This window comes from Lathyrus oleraceus, chromosome 1 (assembly GCF_024323335.1).
Source record: "Lathyrus oleraceus cultivar Zhongwan6 chromosome 1, CAAS_Psat_ZW6_1.0, whole genome shotgun sequence".
Lineage (NCBI taxonomy): Eukaryota > Viridiplantae > Streptophyta > Magnoliopsida > Fabales > Fabaceae > Lathyrus > Lathyrus oleraceus.
Genome location: NC_066579.1, coordinates 176,617,206 through 176,642,558, shown reverse-complemented (window position 1 = coordinate 176,642,558; position 25,353 = coordinate 176,617,206). Strand labels below are relative to the sequence as shown.

The 25,353-nt window shown below is 34.0% G+C and overlaps 1 protein-coding gene and 1 non-coding gene across 2 annotated transcripts; both read left to right on the top strand.

Annotated features, from left to right (window-relative positions):
- Positions 1-18,444: 18,444 nt before the first annotated feature.
- LOC127115592 (arabinogalactan protein 21) lies at positions 18,445-18,775 on the top strand. The gene has a single exon (XM_051047102.1). It carries the CDS (start codon positions 18,515-18,517, stop codon positions 18,692-18,694), a length of 180 nt encoding a protein of 59 aa, XP_050903059.1. The 5' UTR covers positions 18,445-18,514; the 3' UTR covers positions 18,695-18,775.
- Positions 18,776-21,560: 2,785 nt separating this feature from the next.
- On the top strand, positions 21,561-21,646 carry LOC127116802 (small nucleolar RNA snoR138). Its single transcript, XR_007801588.1, has one exon. It is a non-coding gene; the product is annotated as a small nucleolar RNA snoR138 (small nucleolar RNA).
- The last annotated feature ends 3,707 nt before the right edge of the window (positions 21,647-25,353 follow it).

Below are 25,353 nucleotides of genomic sequence, written 5' to 3'. Positions count from 1 at the left end.
CTTGGACGTCGAGCTACAATTTCTCAAGCACCGGGAAGTCAATAAACTTTCCCCAATCACCCTTTTTAAGCCCAATCACCACTGACATTCCTTAGATAGGTTCCCACACAAAGCCCAATCATACTTGGCACAACGTGCAAACCCTATATTTTTGTACATTCCCCTGTGAAAGCCCAAACACACATCGGCATACATAACATCACATCATAAGTATCTCCTTAACTTACTCAAATTGATTCATTAGAGTTCATAATTTCCCAATTGTTGTTATGGATTTTCCCCAATAGAATCAAAGTGCATCCTTAAAACATTCCCCCAAGAAGAGTCGCACATTCTAGCCATTGTTAGGAATCGTTGCTAAACTATTTCATTTCATTTTAAGTTTCCTCAGAGGAGTCAGGTATTCTAGTCATTGTTGAGAATCTTCAGTGTACTTCTTCTATCCCTAAAAATTCATCACCATATTTTCCCTCTTCCCCATAGAGTAAGGTATTATTAGCCGTTGTTGAGGACAAAGGAAAAGTTATGGAGATCAATGTAGCATCATTTGTCAGGCAGTTAAGAGACATGGAAATTTTGGTCCCGAGAAGTAAAGTGAATTATTCTGAACAGACATATATAGGTGAAAAATCTAGATGGAAGCTTAAGATATTTACCACATGCCTTACCAATCCCCCCAACAACCAATAAGCAGCGGCCACACTGCTTGGTTAAATTTAAATTTATGCATATGTAAAGCACAACTACTGTTGCAGTGTAGAATGTTTTTTTTACCAGAAAATAAACAAATTTTCGATGAAATCTCTTTTCCTTGTGATTATAAAAGGTATCAATGAGTTAGGGTGTTGTCACAAACACCATCGACGTACGAACAAAAGCAAACAAAGCCTTGTCATAAATGACTCAATGGTACTATTATAAATGCCATTGATGTACATATAAAGCAATCAAAGCCCTATGGTGCAAATGCATAAATATAAACAACAAACCACAAAATGGCAACTATGCGCTCTGTAACACCCTTCTAAAATACCCCAAATATTTAATTAAGACAACAGCATATAAATCAATATCAGAGTAATCATGCACCAAGGGTGTCACATAATACTTCACATAATTCACCGTAAAAATCAGTCATGCTCATTATTTAATTCAACATAAACACTTCTTTAAAATTTCGCAGCGGATAGAAACATTCAACATCTGTAATATCTTAAAATTAACATTTATTCAACAATTAAAACATCCCGTCCCGATGTTACATCTATCAGAGCATGACCCACTAAAACCACTCTAGACTTCAAGCACTAGCTTCTACTCAACTCACTGCTCGTTACCTGAAAAATATAACTGTAAGGGTGAGTTCCTCAATCGATATAACAAATATTATAAATCATCATGTTATGTTAAGTAACTTTACACGTTAATCACCCACATCATATCAGGCATTCGGTAGCAGCATATTCAACTCAACATCATATTCAAACACAACGTAAATGCAACTCAATGAGACTCGACTCTTCATGCATGTGGTACCATTTGGAGTAAAACTCCCAACTTAAAATCATTGCCAGTTTAGTGGGCATCAAGGCATAAGCCTTCAACTTTCAACTTAGAATTTTTGCCAATCCAGGCCAACGTGGTGTGAGCAAAAGCCCCATAATTTTGCCAATCCAGGCCAACGTGGTGTGAGCAAAAGCCCCGACTTAATGCATATGAATGTATATGGCATGTACGACTTGAAAGTTCAACAACATAATAACAACGACAACATAACAGCTTTTTCAGCAACAACAACTTAAAAATCAACTTTGGCTCATCAGCCTACAACTCAGCATTTTCAACACAACAACTTGTATTCAACTTTGGCTCATCAGCCTACAACTTAATATTTTCCACAAACAACTTATCAACATATTTGCATCAACATTTCACAACATAGACTCCACGAATTTATTTATCACAATTGGATACAATAGGCCAATCACCAATTACACTTACATCATAAAAATCAACCATTTTTACCTACTGCAACAGTGTTAACCGGTTAACGCTATAGGTTAACCGGTTAACGCAGGAAAATTACACTTCCAGGCAAAACGCAACAGTGTTAACCGGTTAACGCTATAGGTTAACCGGTTAACGCAGGCAAAACTCAACATTTTTCACAATTTATAACAGTGTTAACCGGTTAACACCCTGGGTTAACCGGTTAACGCAGGCGAAACAGCAGTTCCTGCGCTAACACAAGGCAGAATGCAGAGTTTCCGCATTTTCCGCCGTTGGAGGACTTCCGGACCTCCGATTCAACTTCCGTAAAAAGCTATACGCTCAGAAATTCACAATACACTCAAACACAAATTCAATTTCAACTTTAATACAACTTATTCAACATAATTTCTCAGCATTCTAAATCCCAATTAGGGTCAATCGACGGCTTATCACTACCCATTACATGTTAATCGATAATACCCATTAAACGACGATAAACCCCCCTTACCTTAACAATCCGGCAACTCTTCGAGCTTCAAGCTTTTCCGTTCTCCAACCTTTGTTCTACAGCTCCTTCTCTTGCCCTTTTCCTCTTTCACGATGCTTCTCTGCTTTTTCACGTAAAACCCTTCTGTTCCAAAATGAGACTCTTTCTCTTATTTCCAACTTATATATTTTCCAAATAATTATTATTCCAAAATAATAATAATAATAATCCAATAATTCAACTTTATTTAATTAAATTAATAAAATAATATTAACTCAATTAAATAATTCTCTTATTTTAATCGGGGTGTTACAACTCTCCCCCACTAAAAGAGTTTTCGTCTTCGAAAACATACCTCAAACAAATAACTCTGGATAGGACTCCTTCATCTGACTCTCCAGTTCCCAAGTCACATTGCCACCTGCTGGTCCTCCCCAAGCTACCTTCACTAAGGAAATCTCTTTACCCCGCAACTGCTTCAACTCTCGATCCTCGATCCTCATAGGTGATGTTTCAACAGTCAGGTTATCTCTCACCTGTACATCATCTACTTGGATCACATGCGACGGATCATGAATATACCTCCTCAACTGAGACACATGAAAAACCTCATGCAAATTCGCAAGTGACGGCGGTAAAGCGATACGATAGGCTACTTCTCCTATCCTCTCCAGAATCTGATAAGGACCAATAAATCGAGGTGTCAACTTCCTCGACTTCAAAGCCCGACCAACACCTGTTATCGGAGTAACACGAAGAAACACATGATCTCCCTCTTGAAACTCAAGTGACTTCCTCCTCTTATCATGATAACTCTTCTGACGACTCTGAGCAATCCTCATCTTCTCCTGAATCATCTTAATCTTTTCTGTAGTCTGTTGAACAATTTCCGGTCCAACCACAGCACTCTCACCGGACTCATACCAACATAAAGGTGTCCGACATCTCCTACCATACAAAGCTTCAAACGGCGCCATACAAATGCTCGAATGAAAACTATTGTTGTAGGTAAACTCAATCAACGGTAAATAACAATCCCAAGTACCTCCCTTTTCCAAAACACAAGCCCTCAACAGATCTTCTAATGACTGAATCGTCCTCTCAGTCTGACCATCAGTCTGCGGATGATATGCAGAACTCAATCTCAGCTTAGTTCCCAAAGCCTTCTGCAAACCTTCCCAGAACTTCGATGTAAATCTAGGATCTCTGTCCGAAACAATACTCGACGGAATACCATGCAAACTTACAATCTTCTCAATATACAACTCAGCCAATTTTTCTAACGGATAATCCATTCTAATCGGAATGAAATGAGCCGACTTTGTTAATCTGTCAACAATCACCCAAATAGCTTCAAAATTCTTACTCGTCCTCGGTAAACCAGAAACAAAATCCATACTGATACTATCCCACTTCCACTCTGGAATAGCCAACGGTTGCATTAGCCCAGACGGCTTCTGATGCTCAATCTTTGACTTCTGACAAGTCAAACAAGAATAGACAAAACTCGCAATTTCTCTTTTCATTCCCGGCCACCAAAATAACTTCTTCAAATCATGATACATCTTCGTAGCTCCAGGATGAATACTCAGACCACTACGATGTCCTTCCTCAAGAATACTCTTCTTAAGCTCGGTAACATCCGGAATACACACCCGACTACCAAACTTCAAAATACCATTCTCATCAACTCTGAATTCGCCACCTTGACCTTGATTCACTAGAGTCAACTTATCAACCAAAAGCATATCAGATTTCTGACCCTCTCTGATCTCATCCAGAATACCACTTGTTAACTTCAACATTCCCAATTTAACACTATTGTGAGTACTCTCACATACCAAACTCAAGTCTCTAAACTGCTCAATTAAATCCAATTCCTTAACCATTAGCATAGACATATGTAATGATTTCCGACTCAATGCATCAGCCACTACGTTTGCTTTACCCGGATGGTAATTCAACCCAAAGTCATAATCCTTCAGAAACTCTAACCATCTTCTCTGTCTCATATTCAGCTCTTTCTGATCAAACAAATACTTTAAACTTTTATGGTCACTGAAAACCTCAAATCTTGACCCGTACAAGTAATGTCTCCATAACTTCAGAACAAATACCACAGCTGCCAACTCTAAATCGTGCGTCGGATAGTTCCTCTCATGAACCCTCAGCTGTCTTGAAGCATAAGCTATAACCCGCTTATTCTGCATCAACACGCCACCCAAACCCAACAATGAAGCATCACAGAAAACTTCAAACGATTCTGACGAACTCGGTAATATCAGAATAGGAGCACTAGTCAACCTTCTCTTTAGCTCTTGGAAACCTTCTTCACATTTTGAGTCCCAAACAAACGCTTGCCCCTTTCTAGTCAACATCGTCAACGGTAACGCCAACTTAGAAAATCCCTCAATGAACTTCCTATAATAACCAGCCAACCCAAGAAAACTTCGAATCTCAGCAACAGACTTCGGAGCTTCCCACTTAGATACCGCTTCTATCTTAGAAGGATCAACAGCAACGCCACCTCTTGAAATCACATGACCAAGAAAACTAACCTCTTCTAACCAAAATTCACATTTGGATAGTTTAGCAAATAACTTCTTTTCTCGTAGGACTTCTAAAACCACTCTCAAATGTTCAGCATGCTCTTCTTCAGATTTCGAATACACCAAAATATCATCAATAAACACCACAACAAACTTGTCTAGGTACGGATGGAAAATCCTATTCATATACTCCATAAATACTCCCGGTGCATTAGTCACACCAAAAGGCATTACAGAATACTCATAATGTCCATACCTTGTTCTGAAAGCAGTCTTCTGAATATCCTCTGTTTTCACACGGATCTGATGATACCCAGATCTCAAATCTATTTTACTGAACACACTTGCACCAACCAACTGATCCATCAAATCATCAATCCTCGGCAAAGGATACCGATTCTTGATCGTCACTTTATTCAGTTGCCTGTAGTCCACACACAACCTCATAGTACCTTCTTTCTTCTTAACCAATAGCACTGGTGCACCCCACGGTGACACACTCGGACGAATAAATTTCTTATCCAATAGATCTTCCAACTGACTCTTCAATTCAGTTAACTCAACAGCAGACATACGGTACGGAGCCATCGATATCGGCCTAGTACCAGGTACCAAGTCAATAGAGAACTCCACTTCACGCTCTGGCGGCAATTCATTCACTTCTTCCGGAAACACATCAGGAAAATCACACACCACAGCTAGATTGCCAAACACCAGTTTATCTTTAGCCTCCAAAGTTGCTAACAGCATAAACAACTCTGCCCCATCAGCTACTTCTTCATTCACTTGCCTTGCTGATAGAAACAAACTCTTTCCCTCCTCAATCTCAGGAAAGATCACCGTCTTATCAAAACAATTGATAGAAACTCGGTTAAACACCAACCAGTTCATACCCAGAATAACATCAATCTGCACTAGTGGAAGACACACTAGGTCCATCCCAAAGTCTCTACCAAAAATACTCAAAGGACAATTTAAACAAACCGAAGTAGTAGTCACTGAACCCTTCGCAGGAGTATCAATTACCATACTACCAAACATCTCAGATATCTCTAACTTAAGTTTCACCGCACAATCCAAAGATATAAAGGAATGAGTCGCACCTGTGTCAATAATAGCTACAAAAGGAAAGCCATTAATATAACACGTACCTCGGATAAGTCTGTCCTCACTGGAGGTTTGAGTTCCGGTCAATGCGAACACCTTCCCAGTCTGAGATTTCTTCGGCTTCTGACACTGACTTCCAATATGCCCTTCTTCGCCACAATTAAAACAAATCACTTCCTTGTGTTTGCAATCAGCTATTGCATGACCAGTCGTACCACAACGAAAACATCTCTTTACTTCAACAGTGCATACATTACTCTTATGACCAGCCTGACCACATTTGAAACAAACTATACCAACAGGAGCACCTCCCCTACTAGTCCTCTGAGCCGGAGCAGCTCCTTGTTTCCCTTTTCCCACTGGGGCATCATACGGCTTGCCACGATTTTGATGTTGCTTGCCCCTGCGGTCACTGACAATCTTGTAATGAGCATTATTGTCTTCTTCAAATATCCTGCAGCTATCCACCAATTCAGTAAAAATGCGTATCTTCTGATACCCAACAGCCTTCTTAATTTCAGAGCGCAGTCCATTTTCAAACTTGATGCACTTTGAAAATTCAGCACCAGCACCAGTGTAATGAGGATAAAATTTGGACAACTCCACAAATTTCGCAGCATAATCAGTGACAGACATGTTTCCTTGCTTCAGCTCAAGGAACTCAATTTCCTTCTTACCACGGACATCTTCCGGATAATACTTTCTCATGAATTCCCTGCGGAATACATCCCAAGTAATGACTTCACCTGCCACGGTCAACCTCTCGTGAGTCTCTAGCCACCAGTCATCAGCTTCGACTGCTAGCATGTGAGTACCATACCGAACCTTCTGAGCTGGAGTGCAATCCATAACACGGAAGATTCTCTCAATCTCTTTCAACCATCCCAAGGCTGCATCTGGATCATGCTTCCCTTTAAACACCGGCGGATTCTCTCTCTGAAAAGTCGCCAAGCTACGTGACCCAGCATCACCACCAGCATTTGGCAAGTTCTGCACAGCTTGTGCCATTGCTTGCATTGCGGCAGCCATTGCAGCGTCATTCCTTCCAGCCATTTCAACTTATCACTACAACACAACTTAAAAGTTAGACTAGTAACAATTACACAATTGTTAGACAGTAACGACACGACAACTGGCCGGACAGACCGACCTGCTCTGATACCACTAATGTAACACCCTTCTAAAATACCCCAAATATTTAATTAAGACAACAGCATATAAATCAATATCAGAGTAATCATGCACCAAGGGTGTCACATAATACTTCACATAATTCACCGTAAAAATCAGTCATACTCAATTTTATTCGACATAAAAACTTCTTTAACAATACGCAGCGGATAAAATATTTCAACATCTGTAATATCTTAAAATTAACATTTATTCAACAATTAAAACATCCCGTCCCGATGTTACATCTATCAGAGCATGACCCACTAAAACCACTCTAGACTTCAAGCACTAGCTTCTACTCAACTCACTGCTCGTTACCTGAAAAATATAACTGTAAGGGTGAGTTCCTCAATCGATATAACAAATATTATAAATCATCATGTTATGTTAAGTAACTTTACACGTTAATCACCCACATCATATCAGGCATTCGGTAGCAGCATATTCAACTCAACATCATATTCAAACACAACGTAAATGCAACTCAATGAGACTCGACTCTTCATGCATGTGGTACCATTTGGAGTAAAACTCCCAACTTAAAATCATTGCCAGTTTAGTGGGCATCAAGGCATAAGCCTTCAACTTTCAACTTAGAATTTTTGCCAATCCAGGCCAACGTGGTGTGAGCAAAAGCCCCATAATTTTGCCAATCCAGGCCAACGTGGTGTGAGCAAAAGCCCCGACTTAATGCATATGAATGTATATGGCATGTACGACTTGAAAGTTCAACAACATAATAACAACGACAACATAACAGCTTTTTCAGCAACAACAACTTAAAAATCAACTTTGGCTCATCAGCCTACAACTCAGCATTTTCAACACAACAACTTGTATTCAACTTTGGCTCATCAGCCTACAACTTAATATTTTCCACAAACAACTTATCAACATATTTGCATCAACATTTCACAACATAGACTCCACGAATTTATTTATCACAATTGGATACAATAGGTCAATCACCAATTACACTTACATCATAAAAATCAACCATTTTTACCTACTGCAACAGTGTTAACCGGTTAACGCTATAGGTTAACCGGTTAACGCAGGAAAATTACACTTCCAGGCAAAACGCAACAGTGTTAACCGGTTAACGCTATAGGTTAACCGGTTAACGCAGGCAAAACTCAACATTTTTCACAATTTATAACAGTGTTAACCGGTTAACACCCTGGGTTAACCGGTTAACGCAGGCGAAACAGCAGTTCCTGCGCTAACACAAGGCAGAATGCAGAGTTTCCGCATTTTCCGCCGTTGGAGGACTTCCGGACCTCCGATTCAACTTCCGTAAAAAGCTATACGCTCAGAAATTCACAATACACTCAAACACAAATTCAATTTCAGCTTTAATACAACTTATTCAACATAATTTCTCAGCATTCTAAATCCCAATTAGGGTCAATCGACGGCTTATCACTACCCATTACATGTTAATCGATAATACCCATTAAACGACGATAAACCCCCCTTACCTTAACAATCCGGCAACTCTTCGAGCTTCAAGCTTTTCCGTTCTCCAACCTTTGTTCTACAGCTCCTTCTCTTGCCCTTTTCCTCTTTCACGATGCTTCTCTGCTTTTTCACGTAAAACCCTTCTGTTCCAAAATGAGACTCTTTCTCTTATTTCCAACTTATATATTTTCCAAATAATTATTATTCCAAAATAATAATAATAATAATCCAATAATTCAACTTTATTTAATTAAATTAATAAAATAATATTAACTCAATTAAATAATTCTCTTATTTTAATCGGGGTGTTACACGCTCACCCCTTTCTTAGTATCTAGCCACTCCATAGGCAATTGTGAGTCCATATTACGTCGACCTCAAACCAAGTTCTCGCTTGGGGAAAGGAAGTGGTATCGACCCTTGCCCCGACAAGATCCCCAGAGACATTCAATAAAACTTCGACCAAGATCTCGGAAAATAAGTTGACTCTCATAAAAACGAACTTATAACTTAAAGCAATGTTGTATAAACAGGTAAAAACTGTAAGTAACTGTCGCGACTGGAAAAATCACAGAGTCACCACCATATTTTATTCATTCCTAAGGAATAAGGAAAATAATGGTAAAACACTAAAGGAAGGGATAAGATAGTCATCACAACTGGATATGGATTCGAGAGTCGGTTAAGTGAGAGGAAGGTGTTAGACACCTCTCACCTTCGTTGTACTCAATGTGAACCTTCTCTAGCCTATGATTAAAGGTGTTTGTTTGCTAAATTTGTTTGCATCTATACTTGCTTCTTATTTACTTAGAAAATGGTAATTACAAAGGGTAAAATGGGAAACGAGTTCATTTTAAATTAGGGGACTCATCAGGGTTTCACAACCTTGTGCCTACCTATTCTCAGTGCATGATACGAAAGTCAAAGTCGATGTAGTTCGATTTTTGTTGGTTGGTTGATTTTAGTTTATGGAAAAAAGTTTTGAATTAACCTAAAGATGAACTTTAATTTGAATGGAGAAAAAAGAGTTCGTGTATTTTTGGATTTTTATTTTATTTTTAGAAACTAACGACATATTTTTTAGTATTTTTTATTATTAATGATTAAATGACTAAAAGGGAAATTCTAATTTAAAGTTAATTAAACTAACCTAATTTTTTCTTAAAATTTGCTAATTAATTACCCTAATTCTAAAATATTAAAAATTAAATAATCTAATTGAAACTAAAAAATAGATTTTTGTTTTTTGTTTTGTTTTTTCTAATTAAAAAGTGAATTACATGTTTGTTTTTTCTCTTTTTGTTGTTTTTTATTTTTAATTAAGTGACTTAAATGAAATTAAATGCAACATTTTTTTCTTAAAATTTATTGTAAAAAAACAATTATATGTATTTTTGAAATTAAAAAGTATTAACTAGAATATTTGTATTTTTTTAGCAATAAACTATAGTTTGAACTTAATAAGACATTATTATAAAATAAAGGGGACATTATTATCATCACTTTTTTTTATGTAATTAAATCTTTAGGAATAAATAGATATATATGTGTTTTGATTTATGTACATGATTTTGTGGTATTTATAAGGAAGATTTTATTTGACATTTTTGAATTTTTAATGACTAAAGAGAGTTTTAAATCTTTTATAATAAATTAAAACAAATTAAAAAATAATTATATCAATAAATCCAAAAGGGGATTAAAAATTAATTGAATTCTATTTTGGTGTTTTTGTATTTTTATATTTTTTATGATTTTGATTTTAGTTTAGAAAATTGTTTTTTAAAGAAATTGATCTAAAAAAACCATTTTAAAAAAAATCCTTTATGACATTAGTTAGAAAATTTATTTTAAAAAAATATCTAAAAAATTAATTTCAAATAAAATTGCTTTATTATATTAGTTAAAAAAGTTGATATATGATTTTAGTTTGAATTTGATTAGAAAATAGCTATGTTTTTTTAAACAAATTATTATCTAGTACTAACATACATCAAATAATTAAACACAAACCCCATACAATAGATTAAGACAACAAGGTGCAACAACAATAACATTTTATGTAAATGAGTAAATAGGAATGGATGATCAACCTATAAGAATGATGATTTTTCTGGTTTGAGTAAAAGTACAACTTCTCTTCACTCTTTTCTCTTTCTTTCCTATTTCTACCTCGAATTCCTTCTAACTTCTCCTCTTGTTTTCCTTTGGTGCGATGTTGCTTTGGATTAGTGGTTGGACTTCACAAATGGAGCTTAGGGTTTTAGACTTTAGTTGTTGTTCTTCGATGTGAAGAACAACAACTTTAGGGATAGTGATTTTGTAAACTGTGGATTATTTACAAGAGTATGAATCCTAATTTAATTGGGAAAGAAATATGTACAACTAATTAAATTAATTAATTCAATTGGATAAGTAAACTAATTAAAAAATAAGATGGTATACTTTTGTATTTTTTTGGATTAGAAGAAAATATGAAACTTTTTTTTTACTTTTAAAATATATTTTTGTACTTTTTGGAGTTTTAGTAATTAACTAAATAAATAACAAGTTTCTCTTTTTTTTTTAAAGAAAGTTATTATTATTTTGAAAATAAATTTGATTTATGTAAGAGAATATAGAGTGATGAAAACTATTTTTGGTATTTTTGAATTCTAAAGAAGAAGAAATTTGGATTTACTTGAAATAAGGTATATTTTTTGGTATTTCTTTGTACTTTTGATTTTTTATGACCTCTTTTGCTAACTAAAGTTGATAATTCATTTAACACTAAATTATAAACAAATAAAAAAACGCTAAATAACAAATAAAAAAACACACTAAATAATAAACAATATAATAATCTTAAATATAAGAAATAATAATTATAAATGAAAAAACAAAAGAGAAGTGAAATATGATAGAAGGTGATTAAACTAAGTAGCAATTATGTTTATAGAAGTTCATGAAACTGTTTTGAATAAGGTTAGCTTTTCTCGTATGAAATTCAATGGCTTTTTGTGTTTTTTTTTGTCTTGTTAGTTTAAATGGATGTAAGGTTGGTATGTGGAAAAAGAGAATAAGGTTTTGAATATGATTGTGTATGTAAGAGGAAAAATCGTGTAAGAATTTTTTTATATGGATGAATGAGATAAAAATTGTTGATTGACTCAAAAGAGAGAGAAAAAAGTTTTGTAAACTGAAAAATAAATCAAACTATAATGAAAAATAAAATGAAGAGAGTCACCAGGGAACAAATCATCATATGGCTAAAAAATTAAAAATATAAAAATATAAAGTTGGGACCCTTGTAGAAACGTGTTTGAGACTCTGTGTAATTGGTGTCTGAAAATTAGAGTGGAAAGGGACCATACTTACACTAATAATTAGGTTAACAAAATAGAAAAAAAAGACCTAAATTGTGTCAAATTAAAAATCAAATCATATATTTTTGTATGATGAATATCACAAAAAAAGGTCTAGTTCGTTGCTTGATCACTAAGATATAAAAAGTGCTAAAAATAACAAATCAAATTTAAAACTTTCATTTTTATTTTATTTTTTGGACAAAAATGCATAAAATCCAGGACCTCATGCTTGTATCTCCTTAAATCTCATTTCACTATTAAATGAGTTATCTCATTCATTCGAGATGAAAAGCGACTAAAATCCATATAATAATAAAATGCTCAGACAAAATTGAGGTATGATAGTAACCAGAACTAAAATACACACTACAAAGTAGAAACCATAAAAGTTGCTTATTTGTTGAGGATACAAAAACAATGGGTACAAGCATACTAGAGGAAAATAAACACACATTCGACTAATCTACCAAGGAGGTTGGCTTCCCATCCTCCATCGCCTGGTGGCATACTTTCTCTCATGAGATAAGCCCTGTGAGATAAAAATATTCTACCTACAATAAAGCAATTTCAAAAGAGTCATGCCCAAAAATTGAAATATAAGACGCGGCAGAAAATAAAAATTTCCCCTAAGTCCATCCTTATGAATGATCATAATTAGTGATAGAAATTGTTACCTCTTATGACGATTTACATCTTTGATGCAGAATTAGATGAATAATCAAAAGCATTGAACGTCGCCACTACTCAACCCACATGAATAGAGTGCCTTCAATCTCAATGATAGGTAGTACAAATGAGGACTTAGAGAGAGAGAGAGAGAGAGAGAGAGAGAGAGAGAGAGAGAGAGAGAGAGAGAGAATATGACTAGGGTTGAAAACCAAATTTCATTAAGTAAAAGTTTATGCATAAAGGTTCTATTTACATAACCGCTTTTGTGGGTTGCAAGCTGATGAAAAACCCACTTAAGTGTATTGTACCTTATGATGTATTGTATTTCACTTAAGTGCATGGTATCATACAATATCTTGTATTCCATTTAAGTTCATCATACCTTACGGTGTTCTATAATTCACTTAAGTGCATCGTACCTTACGTTGTTCTGTAATTCTCTTAAGTATATCGTACCTTAAGGTGTTCCATATTCCACTCTCTCACCAATCTTTTCTTCTGTGTGTAATCCCGTAGGTTCACGTGACATTGACAATTATACTAAATCGCACATTTAATATAATAAATAGTGAGTCATATCTAGAAACACATCACTGCTAACTAAGTCATGAAAATGTCATGTGATATGACAAAACCTTATTGTGATGATGTTTGTGTATATTATTACCATTTTTATCTCATGTATATATTGAAAACAAGGCATAGACAATATCACCCTTGTATAGTTCAATAGTGGTACCTTAGACATATATCCTATTATGCAATATGTGAAAATTCCATCTAGGTTACTCATGTTTCTTAGCATGATTTGTGAAGTGCCCATCAACCATCTTTATGGTCATCTTGTTACAAACATTTGATTAAAAGTAAAGTACTCGACTCCATATCCAGGATCCATAGTGGTTTCAGGTCAAAGGGTGGTATACACCATTATCACATTGAGAATAACTTATGACACTTGCATAACATTCTATGTAGTATTCTCACGGTGGGTCAATCCAGTATAATTACTACTCATAATATTCATACTTTTGTAAAGACTGGATAACTCTTTATTCATGATCCATGAGATGTGATCATCAACCTATCCGTATAATAATCTCAATGCTTTAATGTTATCCCACTTTACAATTTGGACATCTGAGATATTAGAAACCTACTATCCATAAGTCCTAACAAATTATGAAGCTAAAGCAAGAATAAAGATGTAGACTTTACCTTAAAAAACATTGTTGATAGTTTGTATGCTTCAGATACCACCAAACAAGATGTCACAGATGAACCTAATTATAAAATCAGCGAATAAGAGCTCACGAAAAAAAGGAGAAGTTGGAAATACAAAGAAGAAGAACTTTCACAATTTGCAAATGGAAAAAGCGGAGAAACGATGCTTCATGAACCCTTTTATGTGTACCTCAGTCATAGAGAACCATATGATCCACTACGTTGAGAAATACAATACCTACTACCAATAATCGATATTTCATTGGAGATTATTTAAAGTACTCGAGTACCATGAGGTAGAGGAATCATCATTGTTCACTAGCATAGGGACACACGTTAAGGACTTCGTGTGAAACGTTACCTATTACAAGAAAGACTTTTAATTCACTTGTTCTCAATGATAGTGATATCACATCAAGGTTGTTCACATATTCATTTCAAAAAGTTGGGCTATGACATATACGGAAAACCCTAGTCTTGCAAAGCAGAGACAATGGCTTGGGGGAAAATATTTTGGGTCATTCACAAGGCCCAAGAGCACCACCAAGTTGTAAAGTGCATGGAGTAAGTGATCCTTTATTCATCGAAAAACAGACAATTTTGTCCTCCAGGCATGTCTATCACCTTTTGATCAAATCCAACGGCTATCCACATAACGCGCCTAATCCTACACATAAGGTTTTAACCACTCTAATTATATAAAGAGAAAATGCATCATTTCAAGTATTCAAATTTATTCCCAGTCTCACGCCACTTCTCATTTTCTCATCAAACATTTTGGTTCCATGGTAGAATAATTGCCATAATAGTCTCTAAGTATATTGAAATAGCATACACAACATAATGCCTATTTTGTCGGTTAATTTTTGGATTTAGTTGATCAATTTTTTAAAACTAATACATTGTCAACAAAATAAAGTTTTTACATACACAAAATCACAATAGTTAGATCTTTAAAAATATTTGATTTTTATTGTAACTATCGCAAAAATCATGTTCATAAATAATTGTAGTATAAATTATTTTTTTATGGATAGTGCTTGATAATTAAAGTTTAAAAAATATTATTAATAATTAAGTTAATTGTATAAAAACAAATTTGATGATCGAAATAATTCATAAGTCGATTAAAAACGACTTGTTAAGTCGGATCCGAGCCTGACCTAATAATTACCGACATAAGAAGTTTTGACATCTTAAGTCGTATTTGGACCTGACTTAAGAAAAGTTAATTAGGTCGATTTATCATAAGTCTAGGCTTTAAGAAAACTCTTATACTAATTATACCTAACCTAAGAATTCCCTTTCTTAAATCGAATATAATTAACCGACCTAACAAGTTTAATTTTTTTCACACATTTTCTTTTTGTTATATCTTTTTTTTAGATGACACATATATTTATATACTTTTTTTAAAGAATAACTGCAACAATAGCGCAGATCAGCACACCTTACAAAATAAAATAATAGTAATACAACATTATATAATTATTTTGTTTCATATATCTAACCCAAACTTCAAAATAAAACCATATAAGTAAAAATATTGGCATATCAAATTAAAACATCATTGTAATCTAAATAGGTACACAACCACCATGCTAGCAAGTAAGTTCAGTTAACTCAACAGAGATAACACTATTCTTATAAAAAATCATAAACAAGAGTAACTACTTAGGTGAAACAACAACTACGTACTTATCAAAATAAAATCAAAACAAGAAACCTTAAAGATTGGCCAAAAAAGATCATATTATCGTCCGAACAACCAACAACCAACAACCAACATCTAACAAGAATTGCACCTAATTTATATCATTGTCTGCACTTACTTCAATATGTTCCAATAACATATTTACACAACGTTCTTGAACATTTTTAACTTCACCATTTTGAAATGGATTTGAATCCCGAAATACCTGAATAAATAAATGTTGACATAACATTAAATTATTATATCAACATAAAATTCTATTACTTACTTGTGTCCATGAACCAACGACATTCGTAGATATAATGATCAACATGTGAATCATGATGTAATAGCCGCACTCATAACTAACTTGTTGCTTTTGACTCTAAAATTTAATATCAAATGTGAACTAATGATAATAAAGCCATAATAAACAAATTCACAAATAATTAAACTTATGATAACAAAGTCATTATACACAAATTGACAAAGCCACAAGTTTTAATACTTCTAGTTCAAGTGCAAGAGGGGGAAATGGAGGTTTCCTGGTGGCAATCCATGTGCATAAGTTTGGTATCATCATCATAAAACTTAACATCTAACAAATCATAATGGATTCACCTGTTAAGAGCTTTAGAATGTGACTGAGCTATTGAAATCAGAATACAACTTTGAATTTGTCTCTTAAAAAGGGGAGACTGGGGTTTCCCGGTGACAATACATGTGCATAAATTTGGTATTATCATCATAAAACTTCACGGCTTACAAAACATAATGGATTCACACGCCAATAGATCTAACAAAAGACGTGCCTGGGCTGCTGAAATCAGAATACAACTTTGTATTTGTCTCTTAAGAATAAAGTCCTCTTACCAACACTGAGACACTGCACTCTGATGATGAATGTATAATATTAACAAGTTGCTCTTTATCACGATCCCACAACATTATTGATGACATCTCCCCCGATGCATACTTGTAAATGCATTGGAGTAATATGAAAAACACCATAAAAATCTTAACATTAATGCATAAAGGAATCCGAGTTCTATATTAGGACAATAGTAGAGAAGGAGACATACCCTACTTCAAAGAATATTCTAAGAAGAATCATATACCAGATAACCACTTTGTTATTGCCAATCTATAACTGCACTCATACTCCTCGCACCAGGTTTATGACTATGGTTTAAAGAGAATGCAATGACAAACTTCTGTTTCCCCCTCATAGAATACATCTCACCAAAAATTGAGTTTCTAACCTCAATTGCAAGCACATATTGAGTTTCTAACCTCAATAGATGCTTCAGATCCATTCCACTTCATTTGAGAACAAAACTCATTCCTCCCTCAACCCACCAATCAAGAAGACAAAGAAGTACATCAACATGACTAACTCTACATTGTTAGCAAAATGATAATTAGTTGGCATTAACAACTTTTTGTATAAGCTTCTAACTACAGACCTCTCACTGCCCATTTCAATGCCATGTTTAACTATAGATCTCGACTCACATTAATAAAGTGGTTGAAACAATTTTAGTTCAATATAAATCTATCGGAATTAAAAAGTAAAAGTCCTTACACAAATCAAATCACATATTGCAAGGCTTTATCATGTTAAGATCATTCCCTTAAATAAAAAAATAATTGAATGGTTAATTCAAATTTACTCGATTTTAGTGGGTGGTTGGTTACATATCCACGTTTGTATTAGTAACCTATAATAGATAGGAGAAACTTTTGATTTATCCACGTGTTTTAATGTATACAGAATTCTATTCTCTCATGATATATATTGGAATTTAATTTATTAAAAGTTAATAAAATATTTTAGGTCAGGTGCACGAGACCTGACTTAATAAATAGACTTCTTAAGTCAGTTAGTGAATACAAGTGACTTAAGAATTTTAATGTGAATTATATATTTTTTATTTAATATTGTTAAGTCAGTTTTAAATGCACCCGGCCTAACTAAGTTATAAATATTTACGAAATTGCCACCACTTCACTTCTTAAGTCAGGTGGCAGGTGAAATGACTTAACATCCTATGCTAAATAGGTATTTTTGTACTAGTGATAGGTATTCACCGACACTGTAAAATAGTTTTACACTGCCATCCAATGAGAATTCATCATTCAGCCATGTCATACCATTAACTTAAAAATTACAGTATGATGTGGCGAGATACATGATAAAGATTAATTGACACTATAAAATTATTTTACATTATCAGTGCAAATCCCATTTTCTTACACCCACACACGCGCGCACCCCATTATATATATATATATATATATATATATATATATATATATATATATGTGTGTGTGTGTGTGTGTGTGTGTGTGTGTGTGTGTGTGTGTGTGTGTGTGTGTGTGTGTGTGTGTGTGTGTGTGTGTGTGTGTGTGTGTGTGTGTGTGTGTGTGTGTGTGTGTGTGTGTGTGTGTGTGTGTGTGTGTGTGTGTGTGTGTGCGTGTGTGTTTTTTACATTTTTATACATTTAATAATTATAATAATAACATATCACAAGTGTTGTTTAATCAAACCGAAACCACCAATTCCCTCTCTCTTTCTCATCCATCCATGATCCAATGGGCATCCTTGAAATCCTCAAAGACAATGGTTGGAACAACCTAGCCTGCCAAAAATAGTTGTTTATTTTAATCTTCTCTTGTCTTGCAACAACTATATAAAGTCCCAAACACACGCCATTAATATTCACCCATTACCGATCCTTCTTTCTGAATACCAACTTTCTTAATTTCTTTTCACAAAAGAAATTAAGAAAGTATCAAATTAAATTCAGAAATGGAGGCATCAAAGATAAATCAATTCTTTGTTGCTATGGTGGTGGTCATGATGATGGCAGCATCAACTGTTTCAGCTGTAGAAGCACCAGCTCCAAGTCCTACATCTGATGCTACAACCCTCTTTGTGCCAACAATAATTGCTTCATTTGTTGCTCTTGTTTTTGGATTTGTTTTCTAAATTTATGAAACATGGTTATTTACCATAACAATTCTTTAAAGGATTGATTTGTATTGGTTTCATGTATTAAATTATTATTCATATTATTATATAACACATTGATTCCTCTCACTTTACATGGTTTTTGAATTGAATGATGTAACATTATTGTGATTTTTGTTTGGTTTCGTGATGTATTTTCTTATATATTGTTGTTTATGATGATGATATTAAGAGGCTTATTTCAATTTCCCAATCAAGAAATATAATTCTGAATTTATAGGATTCAAATATAATCAACATGAATGAAAGAGAAAATTGAACAGTAGGATTCAAAACTTGTGCATCATGAAAATTTGGATTAGTAAATATGGTTTCTTAATTTTTAAAATGATGTGTTCTATTATATGAGTGTCCTTAAACGATGGATTGCTAAGATTAATTGATTGATAATAAAAACACAAAAAATAATGATCACAAAAAAGCGTAAGCTTAAGAGAGGAGGGAATTGATTACATAATCACATATTTCACACCTAATGATATTTGAGATGGAACATGTGGAAAACACAACGTGTTTGAGAATAAGATGACAACCATACTTTATAAGTAATAGTTCCTATGTGTCTTATTACCAACTTCAACCACAAGATAAATTAAAATGTATATTACCAATGAACTATCTTGAGTTAGGGAACCAAAATGTTCGGTGACCGGTGAAATGATATTTTGGATCGGTGCAGTAAGTTTTTGGTGCGACTGAAAGGGGTTGAACTTAAATGCATGAAATATGACACTTTACCCTTATATATTAAGAGCAATTGAAACCCTTCGTGTGTGGCGTGGCACATTGTGTAAATAACCGTCTAATCAAATGCGTTCTAGTATGGTATTGTCTGCTTCTGGCCAAGTGAAGGTCTACATTTTTTATGCGTTTCTTCGCTCGAGGTTCTCTCTTGGGCCATTTTCTAGGGGTCTTGCGAATGGCCAGAAAAAGTTGCCCGCTAAGCCCTAGTTCCTATTTAGTATAATGAAGGTTTTGTCCTATACATATTTAGGTTGACTATTCATAGATGTAGGTGAACAATCTTGATATGCCACAAGTGCACGGTTATATCGAACTAATAAAATAGCATATCGTTTTGTAGAGATCAATGTTTTATTATTGAGTTTTATTAAATCGTTGTTAGCTAAGATGATAAATGGTTTGGTTTTGAAAGATTACTTTGTTTTGAAAATAAATCTTAAAAGCAGGGCATAAAGTCAACTATTCGTGCCTCTAACAAATTCATATAGATTACGGTTCATTATAAGAAAACTAACTCAAGCTATAAAAACATGCAAATAGTAAACAACACACTTTTTGTCGGTGTGTTGTTATACCCACTTTCGTCAGTGCAACCTATTTGTTCAAAATCAATTTGAAAGTATAACTATAAAAATAGAACTTTCTCAACTGAGGTGTAGGCACTTTCATCATCTCAACTCGATTTTTTCGATATTTATCATTCGGATTCCAAGACACACCCTTTCAACGTGTGAATAATATCTATCTTACCTCTAATTTTGTAAAGGTTTAATCCTAAACTAAAGACATACATATTAATGATTAAAAACATACTTGTATATTCTTCAAAGAAACTTTCTCAATACAATAAATTATAAAAAAAAATTACATAAACTAAATTAAGGTAAGGACTTGGTAATATATTATAAGTCACAAGAAACTTATATAGGCCTCTAGGGCTTTAATTAGCACTAAATCAAACTTAAACACAAAGTTAAGCGTCCGGAAAACCAAATTATTTTTAAAGAAAACAAAAGAAAATCAAAAAATTCCAAAAATTACATGAAGTCTAGGCAAAATTACGATCATAATAAAAATTACATGTGGATACGATTGTTCGTAGATATAGTCTCGAAAGAGACTAGACATCCAATTTTTGATAAGTAAAATTTCACACATATATTTAATTCAAATTAGAGAGAAAAATATGCAAATATGTAATGAGTTTGTTGGTAAAATTTCTTATATTTCAATTCAAATTTAAATTTCTATAATATATTTAGAGATTAATTACTATATACTGTCAGTGTAAAAAGTTTTACACTGTCGGTTCATCACCATCACTCGTTTGTATTACTTTATAGATTTTTAAAATAAAAGTCAAACTTCTTTTAATATCCAACGTCTATAATTAACTGATGGTGTAAAATCCTTTTACACTGACAGTGTATTTCAATTAATCTCATATATTTATTGTTACCGGAAACACATATTTTATAAAATTTTATATACAAAATTTAAAGAAATAAATTTATTTAAAGTTATAACAGTGTAAAATAGATATTACTGAGATTTAGATAGAGTAAATACCTCTACTTTTCAGTGACCTATATGGGCTTATTGGGCTCGAAATCTCACCGGCCCGTTCTTACAACAACAGAAAACCCATTATCATAACTTTAAAAAGGCACGAACGGAAACCTGTAAACCCTAAATTCAGTTTATCTGCCGCATCTCTCTTCTTCTAGATCTCTCCATCTCATATTATAGTTTTCAGTTTGAGATCCAATTCTCTCAATCACACACATTCAATTAATCATAATCTGTTTTCATCTCAACAGCATCTGCTTTTTTTTTTTTCAAATTAAATATCTTGTTTATTCATTTATGCCTCTTTGAGTAGTCTTATGAAAATAATCAGTTTCATAATCGACTTAGTTAGGAGGCAAATAGTAATTGAAATCTAATGTTTATTAGTTTTCACTCATAGATAGGCATATTGAAGCTTCAATCTGTTCTTCATATCAGTTATCATCTTCAAACAGCCTTTCACATTTTTCTCTAATTTTTAATAGTTTAATTTTCGTTATTTTATTAATCACACGCCTTCGAATAATTAAACGACTATATTTTATATATAAATGTTGTTTAGTTCAGACAGAGGCGCATATCAAATATCAAATATCTGATATTTTTTCTTCAAGTGTAGGGAACTCTTTTTATTTAGTTCCATACCTAAAATTCTTCAGATATTCATTTTTATTTATTATAAAATTTAAATTTATTTTTCTCTTGCAGCCTCCTCAAACAGCTGAAAGATCTTTTTTAATAGGTTTTTCGGTTCGCACGGTGGCTATAATGTTTGGGTTTTATTTACCCGCTGAAACTTTGTATTTTTCAAAGAAAAGAATAGTTTTATTATGATTGTTCTTTTCTCTTCTGGTTTCAGATATTTCTTTTTATTATTATATTTTTAAATTTTAATTATGAATCTAAATATTTTGATATTAGATTTGTTGTGATTTTGTTATGTTGAGGTGGATCTGTTTTATGATTTGTTAAATTCTGTTTTTTATATTGATATCGATCTTCATTTGATTAAAATGTTTAGTTTGATTAATTATTATGAAAATTTGTTATTTTCATATTTTTGTGTGAATGTGTTTGTTTTTGAGAAGTGGGGCTTGAGTTACAAAATACACCATCTATGCTTCTTAATCCGTGACACTTTGATTTGTGTAAAATACTTAAAACGAGTTATAAATTAAAATATACTAATTATTTATAAAATATTCTTATATTAATGAAATTAGAAAAATATTAAATTATAAAATAGAAAATAATATATAATTTATAATATTCTTGAAAGAAAATAAAGATTTATAATATATATTTTCAATGTTCTTTTTTTAATGTTTAAAATTTATTATTCAAATATCATAAAACCAGAATCTTACTAAAAATTAACATATTCGAGGACTTCACCGACTTAAAAAACTATTCAAAGAACTAGATTTTTTAAAAATGAATGATGTTATCAATTAAGCAAAGTGGAATTCACAATTTGGTTTATGATGGACAAGTGTTGAATTCAGTCTGTCTTGTATTAATTTGAATGGCATGATGAAATCTTGATCTTGAAATTTGAATGGCATGATGAAATCTTGATCTTGAAATTCAGTACACTGTGAACACAATGATGTGCCCTATCTAATAATGACAAAGTAAATGAATCAAAAATAATCCAAACCTTAAGCTCCTTCCAATCTTTTTTTAAAGAAGAAAACTATAGAATTCATATTCATAAATTGACTGAGTTATAATACCTGTGGCTTCTTCGGTAGGAAGATTCAGTGGACGGTGCATTTCCCATTACTTAGAAAGATATATTGAGAAATGGATATATTATTGATTTGGTTTCAAGATTTATGAACAAGAGAGATCTCTAAAGATCCTTTTGGTGCTTATGTGCCCGTGCAAGCGAGAAAATTTACTTTGAGAAAAAGCTTCTTAGCATAAGTACTTAGCACAAGAATCTTACTAGGAATTCCTTTCCTCTTTTGCGTCACGCTGGAGTTCCTGGTTAGCTTCTCTCATCCAGCAGTGACAACAACAGTGACGCCATTAGGACACCATTGTTCAATGCGTTCTAGATTTATCAGTCGTCGTGAAGGTTTTGGATCGTATCGGTTAATGCCTGCCTACTAGGAATTCCATTCCTCTTTCATGTCATGCCGGAATTCTTGGTTAGTTTCTCTCATCCAACAGTGACAACAACAGTGACACCATTAGGACGCCATCGTTCAACGCGTTCCAGATTTGTCAGCTGTTGGGAAGGTTTTGGACCGTATCGGTTAGTGCCTTGGTTGTGGTATTTTTGGCACAATTATATAGCTCAAAATTCTGACTTGGGAGAGTGTTTTCTTGCTTTTCCATCTCATGACACATTGAGTTAATTGCATTCAAAAGTATTAATTGATTGGTGGGCTTCATAATAAAGTACCTAAAATTAATTATTGATTCCCTTCGGACAGAAAGAGAGTCTGAAGTCTTAAAGAATTCATTCTATTGAGTTGTGGTTGTTGACCAACAAATTATGCATGGGAGAAAGATTCGAAAGGATTGAAGAGTTTAGTGTGAGAAACTAAGAATAAGAAAAAAGGGCGACTAAAAGCAATCAAAGAGAATGAGTCATAAATTTTTATGATAACTCATTATCGTAAGACTCCAAGACGATGCCCCTAATTCGGTTCAGATTCGAACCGATGTTGCCTATTTATTAGGGCTTCAAGAGCGTGGCTCTTCTTTATATAAGAAATTTTCCGTCTTTTTCGCCCTCGTGATCCGTGGTGGGGCTATGGGAATCGAACCCAATTCTTCCACGACCCTTATTCTCGAATGACCATTTATCTTTCTGTCTAGGTCTGCCTCAACGAGCTTTGCAACTTCAACAAGGAGTTGAAAGGGCCCCCCTATCATAGGCGGCCGAAGGCACAACCTGTTTAACAACAGCAAGAAAAAGGAAAATTTATTCTTCTCTCTATACGAAATTTCTGATACGCTAAATCTGGCCGAAAAAACTCAACTTGTGAGAGCTCATTCCCTTTTTTAAGCAATTAATTCTTTTTTTACGACGATAGGATACCACCGGATGCCGTTTTCGTTATGAACTGACAAGATCTAAGTCTCCCCTTCCGCCGCTGGACTGGAACGAAGGAACTCGAAAAGGGATCAACAACAGTAAAGTTATTTTGATCATCATTGTACGATAATAGTTGACTTGTATAACAACCCTTATCTGAAAGTAGTCTAAGTTGATGACTTTGTTATAGTAGTTAGACATCGTATCTGTTATATAATATCCTTATTGTTAGGACTTTTTGTTGAGTGAAGGGACCATGGGAATATGGGTCCCGAGCGGTTTATCATTGCTTTATCTATTCTATTGGGAGTGAGGGAACGAATCCAGTAGCAAGCAAGTCGAAAGAAAGGGAGGGGATTATGATCCAACCAGCAAGGCATACCACTTAACCAAGCTCTTTATGAGCGGTATCCCTCTTCACCTTATTCAACTCTACTTAGCCTCTGGCTTGGGCGTGGTGAAGCAAGGTCTCGATCGACAGATCTATTGGTCAATCACCGTCCATATTTGATTCTACGGCCAATGCTGCTAAATTCAAATAGCAATTAAACCGGGAAGCCCTAGCCTTGAAACAAGGGGCTTTATTACTAATATAGAAATTTTAATCGGATAACGATGCCTAGTCTGCGCTGTTAGAATCCATTGGAGAAAGGCTTGCTCACTTCTTCATCTATGAGATGATCGAGTTATATTATAAGTTAGAATAATGGGATTGGACATTGCTTCCATCCCCTCTTTTAGAGACTCCAGAAAGTCGTTGACCCATAGATGTAATAGCCAAAATGTTTTCCTTTATGCCATACGAATTAGTATAGAATTAAAAATCCTTACTCTGCGAGAAAGAACTACGATAGAGAGAAGAGCGACGCAATATGTAATAGGGTGCTCTCTCTGATGGTAAAATTAGCATTCTCTAAGATAGCTATCATCTGGTATGGTCGTTCTCTCCGGTGTCTATGATTTTATATTTTGCTTCTATCAGTATCTTTCTAGTTCGCTATCATTTTTATTTTAGCGTCCTCTTGTTAGAAAAAAGATAGGCCAGGTTGAATAGATAGGAGTTCAGAAACCTTCTCTCGAAGTTACGGGGGCATTACGCGGTCACACTTATCCTGGACTGTGTTACGGTTTTTTTAGAGACAGAGAGTAAATTGTAAATACTACTTAAGTTAATGGGGGATAGACCGTCTACCCAGTGCCGCTACCCACTTCTACTAAGATTAAGGCTGAATCTTTGTAATCTTCTATTTTG

Bases quoted from the DNA above. Each gene is read 5' to 3' on its own strand.
- LOC127115592 (XM_051047102.1), top strand. From the start codon at position 18,515: ATGGAGGCATCAAAGATAAATCAATTCTTTGTTGCTATGGTGGTGGTC.